This window comes from Apium graveolens, chromosome 6, assembly GCF_009905375.1.
Source record: "Apium graveolens cultivar Ventura chromosome 6, ASM990537v1, whole genome shotgun sequence".
Taxonomy (NCBI): domain Eukaryota; kingdom Viridiplantae; phylum Streptophyta; class Magnoliopsida; order Apiales; family Apiaceae; genus Apium; species Apium graveolens.
Genome location: NC_133652.1, coordinates 303,810,786 through 303,821,584, shown reverse-complemented (window position 1 = coordinate 303,821,584; position 10,799 = coordinate 303,810,786). Strand labels below are relative to the sequence as shown.

The 10,799-nt window shown below is 36.1% G+C and overlaps 1 protein-coding gene across 2 annotated transcripts; it reads left to right on the top strand.

The window, feature by feature from the left end:
• Nucleotides 1–5,050: 5,050 nt before the first annotated feature.
• Nucleotides 5,051–8,269, top strand: LOC141668641 (tubulin alpha-2 chain). 2 transcript variants are annotated; one of them, XM_074475605.1, is made up of 5 exons: nt 5,051–5,272; nt 6,523–6,757; nt 6,845–7,215; nt 7,444–7,904; nt 7,987–8,269. In XM_074475605.1, the coding sequence occupies exons 1-5, from the start codon at nt 5,180–5,182 to the stop codon at nt 8,159–8,161; spliced, it is 1,335 nt and encodes a 444-aa protein (XP_074331706.1). In that variant the 5' UTR covers nt 5,051–5,179; the 3' UTR covers nt 8,162–8,269. The 2 variants fall into 2 exon arrangements, with proteins under 2 accessions (XP_074331706.1, XP_074331705.1); XM_074475604.1 differs by having other exon boundaries at nt 5,053–5,272; nt 7,444–8,269.
• The last annotated feature ends 2,530 nt before the right edge of the window (nt 8,270–10,799 follow it).

Below are 10,799 nucleotides of genomic sequence, written 5' to 3'. Positions count from 1 at the left end.
AGATGCAGATGACCATGAAAAATTGAGATTTGAAAATGAAGTACCTTATGTTGAACTTTTAAGTCCTGACTCTGATACAGTAAGTCCTGATATCACTCAAAGCTTTGAGGTTCCACAAAACAGTGGAAAAAGTTCTAACACTGAAGCATATGTTGAGGGGGAGCAACATGACTCAAATCCATAGACTACTACAAATGATTCAACTCAAGAAACATCAGTAGAAAGGTCATCCGACTCATCTTCCTCAAATATTGATGAGTCAAATACCGATAACAATGGGAACACTGATTCAGGGGGAGCATCAAGAAACAATAGTGGTACTAATCAAAGAAATAACAGAGAGTTTATGGATCAAGGGGATGTTCATCTTCAAGGAGTCAACTTCCATCTGCAAGAAAATGGTCTAAATCACACACACCTGACTTAATCATTGGAAACCCTGATAGTGGTGTAAGAACAAGAAAATCCACTCAGAATGAATGTCTCTATCATTATTTTCTATCTCAAACGGGACCTAAAAAGGTTGAAGAAGCTCTGCAAGATGCTGACTGGGTTACAACAATGCAAGAGGAACTCAATTAATTTGAAAGGAACCAAGTCTGGACCCTTGTGCCAAGACCAACGAACAGATTGTAGTAGACACAAAGTGGGTGTTCAGAAACAAAACTGACAGTGAGGGCATTATCACAAGGAATAAAGTAAGACTGGTTGCAAAGGGTTAATCACAACAAAAAAACATTGATTATGATGAGACATTTGCTCAAGTTGTAAGGCTTGAGGCAATTAGAATATTTAGTCCTATGCTGCTCACAAGAAGTTAAAGGTATTCAAAATGGATGTGAAGAGTGTATTCTTAAATGGAGAACTCGAAGAGGAAGTTTATGTTGAACAACCTTCAGGGTTCATTGATCCAAAGTATACAGATCATGTCTACTTACTGGATAAAACACTCTATGGACTAAAGCAAGCTCCAAAGGCCTGGTATGAAACACTTGCTCTATCTCTGCTAGATAGTGGTTTCACAAGAGGTACAATCGATAAAACTCTCTTTTATAAATACTATGGTAAGGACTTGTTATTAGTACATATATATGTTGATGATATCATTTTTGGATCTACTAATGATAAACTCTGTGAGAGATTTGCAAATCTAATGTAGTCCAGGTATCAAATGAGTATGATAGGAGTACTGAGTTATTTTTTGGGTTACAAGTTAAACAAATTGATGAAGGAATCTTCATAAATCAATCCAAATACACCAAGAATCTGCTTAAAGATTTGGAATGCAAGACTGCTCAACTGCATCAACTCCCATGGCCACTGTAACCAAGTTAGATTTAAATATTGGTTCTTCAGTAGATATAACTAACTACATAGGTATGATTGGCTCACTCCTATATCTGATGCTAGTAAATCTGATATCATGTATGCTACCTGTCTCTGTGCAAGGTTCCAAGCTGATCGTAGAGAACTTCATCTGTTAGCCGTGAAAAGAATTTTTAAGTATCTCAAAGGCACCATGAATTTGGGGTTATGGTATCCTAGAGATTCAGACTTTAAGCTAATTGGATGTTCAGATGCTGATTTTGCAGGATGCAAAATAGACAGGAAAAGCACTTTTGGAAGCTGCCAATTTCTTGGTGGCAGATTGGTTTCTTGGTATAGCAAGAAACAAAAGTCGCATTTCAATCTCCCAACAGACTGTAGTGATTAATAAGGAAATAAGTTCAGTGCTAGTTACATCCTCCCAAAAGGATCTGACTATTGAAACAAGTTCTCAACCAAGAGCACAGGCCAAAAGGGAAAATGACACAGACCAACCTCAAACTTATATCCGAAAAATGAAATCTAAAATAACGGGGGAGTCACAGCGTGCACACACAGTGCCAAATGCAGTCAAAGACTCAGTTATTGCACCATCACAAATTCAGGTTGATGCGGCTCCAATAAATGTGGAGTCACAGCCAAAATCACTCACAATTGAAATACAATTCTCCCACAAACTCACTGGATGTGGATATGATCAACACATCAATTCCTGATTCTCCATCTTTGAAACTCATGGAGGAGCCAAAATCTAAAACAAGTGAGGATCATCTTATAGGTGACTTGTTGGCTCACTTGCCATTTCTTTTTAATACTACTGAGAAATCTGTGCATAATTCCAAATCAATCACCACAGATTTTATAGTAGTTTCAACTCCTAACTCTATCATTTTTACTCTCTCGACGAATATTCCTCATCCGTTGACAAGTGATTGTCTCTCGACGGATAAGTTTCACAACAATTATCCGTTGACATTCACTCTGCTATTTCGACGGATATCTCTCATCCGTTGAAAGTCTCAACACAGGTTGAAATTTCTAAACATGTTACAAGTGTAGATGACTTGGTGGTTGTTCAATCACTTTTAGGATTGAGGGAAGGAAGTGACTTGAGTGCGAGGCTGAGTTGTCCTTAGGCAAGAGTAGAGGAAAAAAGTGAACAAATGCATGTTATTTCTTTCAGCATGGCAATAGTGAGTGAGAGGAGTCCCACCTTAGATGGTGAAGGTGAGGGTGGGAAGCCAAGGGGAGCCCTTGATGCAAGAAAAGAGAGATAATGAGAGAAAAACATGTACATCAGAATGGGAAGATCCCATTGCAGCCCCCTTTCTTGGTGTTGGACCTTCCAGGTCTATGACAGCAGGAAAATCCCTTTGTCTTGCTACAGGTGGAGGTCTCGGTGTCAGGTGCATCTCCAGATCATGCTTCAGCCTTTGGATCTCAGTTTCATGAGCCCTGATCCTCTATTGTACATATTGGGGAATTGTCCCTTGAGTGCTCCTAGGCTGTTAATAACCACTAAGCATTGGAGCCACTTCATCAGCTGACGAGTCAAACTCTCTAGCGGAGTAGGGTCCAGAGAACTCTTGATTCTCAGTGATGGGAACCAAGCCACATATGTATAGGGGCGTCTGCGCTTGTCCTTCACTTCGATTAGAGGGTCCACTTTCTCCGACCTCGGGGTATAGAGGCATCCTGTAAGGTGGGTTGGTGTTCCGTGAGGTCACGACTGTTGAATACTCATACCCAACATGATGAGGGTTTATGGATGCATGTAGTTGCTGAAATTGGGGATTCTTCCCTTGAGGAGCTAGGGGATTCATTCCTTGGGACGAATTTTAGATTGAGGGATGCGTCCCTTGAGGCTGGGCGTTAGATGCCCCTACAGGGGTTCCTCTTTGGGTGGTGGCCTAAGATGAGTGTGGGGGTTTCTCCATCACTGATGTGATTGTTTGTGATGAGATAAGATCGTCAGTTTCACTATTGTTTCTGCTCTGTGTGTTCATCATGGTTGTTGTCTTCTTCCCACAGACGGTGCCAAATATTGTGGAATAAAATTAGGATTCTCGCGGCGGGGACCGGTTGTCCTCGCAAGATGCCTACGTATCTCTGTGTTGTAGAGAATCAAGCCGAAAACGTAGTTCTAGGTTGAGGGGTAGAACCCTTTATATAGAGATGAGTCTAGGATTAGACTTGTGTTAGAAGACTTGGGGGACAAGTCTCCAACTTAAATGGTAATTAAGACTCTTTTAAGGGAAAAAATTGTAAATCATTCCTTATAAGAGTTAGTGTCCATGTTGAACGTCATGTCTCTGTTCTTTCAGCCGTATTGGGTCTAGTCTGTGAACAACTCAGGTTCGTGGACCTTGACGACCTCTGCTCGTGGGCCTTGACTACTTGGGTCGTTTTTAGTTTGTTACGAGCCTAGACCAGTTTGGTTTATATTGGGTTTTGGACAGGAAATTCAAGCGTAATTAATGCGACATTTAGTGTGTATTTAGAATATATTTTCTATTCATATCAGTTATCCTCCGTATTCTCACAAATAATATTCCCTCTATTTTTTAATATTGACAATTTAATTTTTGACAGGCATATGTAGGTGATTTGACTAAATAGCTAAAATTACTATTTTTTTTAATTTTTCTTGTGTGAATAAAAGTATATAATCAATTTTTTTTAAAATTACTTTATTAATTTTAACTAACCGATCAAATCACCCAAAACATCCGCTAATAAAAAAGAGAGGTGATTTTGTTTGGTACTGAATGGGCTCTAGTCTACTTCCACTCCAGGCCCGTCCAAGAAAGACAATCCAAATGTCACTCTGCACTTTCATCTTCCAAACACGTCCCCTGGACCCCACCCACCTCAACTGCATTTGACATCCCAGCGGCAAATCCTCTATTTTCAAAAATCATATCTTTATCTAACCATGGTTACATCACCTCTTAACCGTTACCCCCACCTTCCCAAGATTTAAATATACGATACGTAATTCAAACCCGACTTGATTCGTAATTTATATTTAATAAAAAATATTAAAATAATTTATTGATAAAATTTTAATAAATCACATACGTGCATGTATATTTTGATTTCGATAAATTTGAATACATTCATTAAGAAATACTTTAATTAGTGAGATTTACTTGAATAAAAAAGTAATTATTATCCTTAACTGAATTGTAAATAATCAGAACGAAATAGGAAATATTTGAAATCTATTTTAAAATTTTATTTGGTGACTTTTATTATATATTTTTTATTTATTTAAAAATTTCGATTTACTTTTTCTTTTGGTGATTTATTAAAAATACCCATTACTTTAAACTTATTTACAAAAAATATGGTCAAAGTTCTAAATCAGATTGCAAACAAAATTGCCCGAAATTGCATATAATATTATAAATATTATATTTTATGTTATGTATAAGATTACAACATATTTTTAAAAATATTTTCTACAACTTGAATATATATTTTAACATATCCTTTAACTTTTACAAATTTTATTAAATTTCAAAATTTAATCTTAAAACCGAAATTAAATCAATAAAAACACGATCCGAAACCCGAAACAATTACCTCCCGAAAACGGCCGTCCGGCCCGTCCCTGGATTCAAAAAACTAACCACGATTAACAAAAAACAAAACAATAACCCCCAATAATCCTCAAATAATTATTCTCATTTGGTGTTATAAATAGGATATAAAACCAAAGCTAGGGCTCATTCACACCATCATTTGATAAAAAAGGCGTCTTAATAAACGCCTCTTTTGCTCTTCATCTTCTTCTTCACTTTCATTTCTCAATTAATCTTCAGATTTGTTTAGTTTTAATCGATCGAAAATGAGAGAGTGCATTTCGATTCACATCGGTCAAGCCGGAATTCAAGTCGGTAATGCTTGCTGGGAGCTCTACTGCCTCGAACATGGAATTCAGGTATATCGAAATCTGTATCTATAGGTGTGTGTATATGTATGTATACGTGTATGTATATGTGTGTGTATATGTCTACATTTGCTTGTTTTTTGAGTTTTGATGCGGCGAAATGATAGATCTGTTGTTGTTTGTGTGTATAGAATTCAGTTATGTATCTCTGTATTTATAGGTGTACGTATATGTGTATGTATATGTCTACATTTGCTTGTTTTTTGTGTTTTGATCTTGTTTTTGGAGTTTTGATGCGGTGAAATGATAGATCCGTTGTTGTTTTGTGTGTGTGTGTGGAATTCAGGTGTATATCTCTGTATCTATAGGTGTATGTATATGTGTGTGTCTACATTTGCTTGCTTTTGTGTTTTGATGTGGTGAAATTATAAATCTGTTGTTTGTGTGTGTAATTCAGGTATATGTCTCTGTATGTATAGGTATGTATTTATGTGTGTGTAGATGCGTGTCAGTGTGTGTCTACATTTGTTTGTTTTGATTGTTGATTTGGTGAAATGATAGATTAGTTTTGTTTGATTAGAAATGTGGTTGGATCTGAATGATTTGTCTGGAGATGTGTAAATCTAGTGATGTTGTGGAAGATTGATGTTGAATTTGGGAATTAGTGGCCGTATGCGTTGTGCTTAGTTGTTAGGGTTTCGATGCGTTGAGTTTATGGAGAAGTGTCTTGATTTGTTTGAATAATTTGAATTTCTGTGTGTATAAATTAAATTTGTTGATATGAGTACATATATGTGTGTACATTGTGATGATGCTTAATATCATTTAGATCATTGTGTAGATGCACTTGATATGTGATTTAGAGTTTTTATGATTTGATGAATTTTGGTTTAGTTTTGTTAGTTTATGTGTCCTGTGTTCCGTTTGTTGAGATGAATTTTAGGATGCTGAATGATTGGGGAATATGAGATGCGGGGAATATGAGATGCATTGACTTTAGTTTCGCGGTTATTTGTTTGATCTGATTGTTATGACTTGTTTGATGTTATGTTTTCGGAATTTTGGTTGCTGTATGTTTAATAATTTTTTTTGATCTGTGCAATCTGTCTTATTGTTTGATTGTTTAATTGAATTCATTCTCTGCCACATTGCTTCATTTAGCTACTGTTTTGGATATTTACTGGATATTTTCTGATTATAAACATTGTACGTTTGTGGATTTGTTGATAATATTTCATTCCCTGTATTGGTTCATAGTAAGTATTTTAGTTTTTAACTGTTTTCCCTGTTTGTTTGTCCAGCCTGATGGTCAGATGCCGAGTGACAAAACTGTTGGTGGCGGGGATGATTCCTTTAACACCTTTTTCAGCGAAACTGGTGCAGGAAAGCATGTCCCACGTGCTGTCTTTGTTGATCTGGAACCCACTGTCATTGATGAGATCAGGACTGGAACTTACCGTCAGCTCTTTCACCCTGAACAGTTGATCAGTGGCAAAGAGGATGCTGCTAACAACTTTGCTCGTGGGCATTACACAAGTAAATACTGTTACTTTACATAAGTTTCAAATTCTCAGCTGTATCGGTTAGTATTGTTTTTTGAAATCTGTTTGTTCATTGTTTCAGTTGGAAAAGAAATTGTTGATCTCTGCTTGGACCGCATCAGAAAACTTGCTGACAACTGCACCGGGTTGCAAGGGTTTCTTGTTTTTAATGCTGTTGGTGGTGGTACTGGATCCGGTCTTGGATCCCTGCTTTTGGAGCGGCTGTCTGTTGACTATGGGAAGAAGTCCAAACTTGGGTTTACTGTCTACCCATCACCACAGGTTTCAACTTCTGTCGTTGAACCCTACAACAGTGTCCTTTCAACTCATTCACTCCTGGAACACACTGATGTCTCTATTCTTTTGGACAATGAGGCCATTTATGACATTTGTAGGCGCTCGCTAGACATTGAGCGTCCCACCTACACCAACCTTAACAGGCTTGTTTCTCAGGTATCACTCTTCAATATTTCATCTAAATTTTGTTGTTTTTTCATTCTTATCTGGACCTGTGTACATTTTTTGAACTTCACCCAAACACACACATGCCTGGTTCTTGACGAGACTGAATTGCTCATTCTCTTCGGGAAGATGGTATAGGGGAATCAAATATTCTGAAATTTGTTCTAGTGCTTGTTTTTTAGTATTCCTAATCACTTGGTCTGTCAATGTTTAATTCAGGTGATTTCCTCCTTGACTACATCTCTGCGATTTGATGGTGCTCTGAATGTGGATATGACTGAATTCCAGACCAACTTGGTCCCATATCCACGGATCCATTTCATGCTTTCATCATATGCCCCTGTCATATCAGCTGAAAAGGCATACCATGAACAACTCTCTGTGGCTGAAATAACCAACACTGCTTTTGAGCCCTCCTCCATGATGGCCAAGTGTGATCCTCGTCATGGGAAGTACATGGCTTGCTGTTTGATGTATCGTGGTGATGTTGTCCCCAAGGATGTTAATGCTGCTGTTGCAACTATCAAGACCAAGAGGACAATTCAGTTCGTTGACTGGTGCCCAACTGGATTCAAGTGTGGAATCAACTATCAGCCCCCTACTGTTGTTCCTGGCGGAGACCTTGCCAAGGTTCAGAGAGCTGTCTGCATGATTTCAAACTCCACCAGTGTGGCTGAGGTGTTCTCCCGCATTGACCACAAGTTTGATCTTATGTACGCAAAGCGTGCCTTTGTGCATTGGTATGTGGGTGAGGGAATGGAGGAAGGAGAGTTCTCTGAAGCTCGTGAGGATCTTGCTGCTCTTGAGAAGGATTACGAGGAAGTTGGTGCTGAAGGTGCTGAGGATGATGGTGACGAGGATGATGGTGAATACTAAGAAGTTATTGGTTTTACTTTTTATTCCTTTACTGAGCGCCAAGATTAGTATGTTCATGTAATGTTCCAGACAGTGCATTGATTTTATATTTCGTTGCTTGTTCTCTTTGAACCGAGAATCATTTCAGTTCACCTTTGCCAAATCATATTATTGTCTTTGGTATGTGTTATCATGGTTCTTTATCCCTTTGTTTTTTATATGGGTTTGGCTGCTTCTAGTTCTTGGTAAATAGTAATACTGATACATGGGATAGATTCATTGATATCCATCTATTTAACCAACTTATATGTTAAACCTGACGAGCAAATAGTTTAAATATTTATCAACCTTGAAGCTAAGTTGGGAGTTATAAGGTCATCTCCAATAGTGTTCTATTGGCCTAAATTTGGACCAATTTAATAATAAAATATTATCTTTTTATATTTTATATATTCATTAATTTGTTGATTGAATGTTATTATATACTCCCTCTGTCCCATTGAATTCTATACGTTACTTTTCGGCACGCTTTTCAATGCTCATTTAAAACATAATTCCACAATATTTTTTTTTAAAAAAAAATTTCTGAAAAAAAGTTTCATGTTTAAACTTTTATTCAAAAAAAAAAATTTTGAAAAAAACATTACGGAACTATATTTTATAGAGACCTCAAAATACGTGCAAATAGTATACGTATAGAAATCAACGGGACAGAGGGAGTATATATATTAAGTAGTTTTTAATTATATTTTTTAATTTTTCACTTATATATATAATAGTTATTTAACAAAAATATATTAAACACCTTGAAATATTTTAATTTAAATTAATAATACATTAAAAATAAAATAAAGATTACACTTGATAAATATTAATTGCAAATACAACCTAAAAGCATAATGTGAACTTAAACATTGATTTAATCAAATAAATTATTTTCAAATCCTCCAAAATAATCATAATATTGATTATAATTATGATCATTTTATGATCCTTAACCTTCATCTTCCTAAACTCGACCTTGAGAAGTTGATCTTGGTTGTTGAGCCCTTTTTTCCATGATTCGGGTCTGTTCAGTACGAATAAATTTACGTAAGTTAGGATCAAATATAGAGTTCAAATCTTTTAACAAAATTTTATTTTCCTCTTTGTATTCTGCGAGATGGTTTTCGTTCCGAATCTTGATTTTTTTTAATGAATTCGACAAGAACATTATTTCCTCGTCAGTCGTATCAAATGCAGATAAATTTGGATGAATATCATCGGTTTAACTTGGACATTGAACATGTGGTGTGGTGTTTGGGGTGGAGAATTTTTCTCAATCTTTAAGAATATGCCATACATGATCGAATTTGAACCATTTTTGATATTTTGGGTCTGTCTTTCAAAAATAATTTAGCTTTCTTCATCCGCAAAATACAAGTTACTTAGATGAGAAATAAAATTTAAGTAACATAGATGAGTACTAAAACTTCAAATTTTAATAGTTTACTTACGATATTTTCGTTTGAAGCGCCACTTGGATGTTGGTTTTCAACTTGGCATACATAACCTTTCAATTTGGATATAGCAGCATTGATGGCTTGCATGCGCTTGCATAGTGATTCTTTGTTTCGATTAAGATGTTGAAATCTTGGATCCGAGTGAAAAACAGTTGCAACACGAGACCAAAACTGATCTCCAGATTGGTTGATTCCTATAATAGAATTTTGAGAAATGTCAAGCCAAATTTGGATTAAGTATATATCTTGCTCAATTGTGTATGATACATTACGATTTTCTGAACTCAGTCTTTTTTTATAATTGTATGAAAGTAGATAAGAGGATGATGAAATTAGTTGTGTAACAAAACAATTTATAGAAAAAAAGGTAAGTCATCCAACGGTAGTGAAATCCATCTAATGGTGAATATGAGATAAAGTAAAATTTTCTTATCTTGTATTCAGAAGATAAGATTTAATGTCCCAATGCTTTTGTCACTTGTGAAACATGATAAGATTTAATTAGCTTTTTGTAGAAAATAAGTTTTTTGCATCTTACGGTTTTGATAAGAAGCAATCCATCCAATCGACTATAGAGAATGAGATAGATTTACCTATCTACAACTATTGACTCTCTTAAGCGATTTTGTCGTGGAATTATTGAAGTGTTTGGACAACAATATCTTCGTTCACCAAATGCTAATGATGTTGCATGGCTTCTTTACATCGGTCAATGTCGAGGTTTCCCTGAAATGTTGGGTATCTTAGATTGCATGCATTGGAAATGGAAAAATTGTCCAACGGCTTGGGCATGACAATATACCGGCCGCAGTGGATCTCCTACTATTATTCTAGAAATCGTGGTTGATTATGATCTATGGATACGACACGCACACTTTGACTTGCCAGGATCAAATAATGATATTAACGTGTTAGAGTCATCACATCTTTTTGCAAATCTTACTCAAGGTATTGCTCCTCCGACTCACTACATCATTCAAGAAAAAGTTTATGACACCAAATATTACCTAGCAGATGGTATATATCCAAAATGGTCGACACTGGTACAAACTATTCATGAGCCGCGTGATCCCAAAAAAAAATTATTTGCAATGAAACAAGAAGCATGCAGAAAAGATGTTGAACGTGCATTTGGAGTACTAAAATCACGTTTTGCAATTGTTGCAGGGCCAACACGATTTTGAAATAAAAATGTACTATAAGAAATAATGACGACGT

What these genes read in the sequence shown, in the direction of transcription:
- LOC141668641 (XM_074475604.1), top strand. Translation starts at nt 5,180, where the DNA reads ATGAGAGAGTGCATTTCGATTCACATCGGTCAAGCCGGAATTCAAGTC. An exon ending in GCCTCGAACATGGAATTCAG is followed by an intron (nt 5,273 to 6,522) that starts GTATATCGAAAT and finishes TTGTTTGTCCAG; the next exon opens with CCTGATGGTCAGATGCCGAG. An exon ending in TTAACAGGCTTGTTTCTCAG is followed by an intron (nt 7,216 to 7,443) that starts GTATCACTCTTC and finishes TGTTTAATTCAG; the next exon opens with GTGATTTCCTCCTTGACTAC.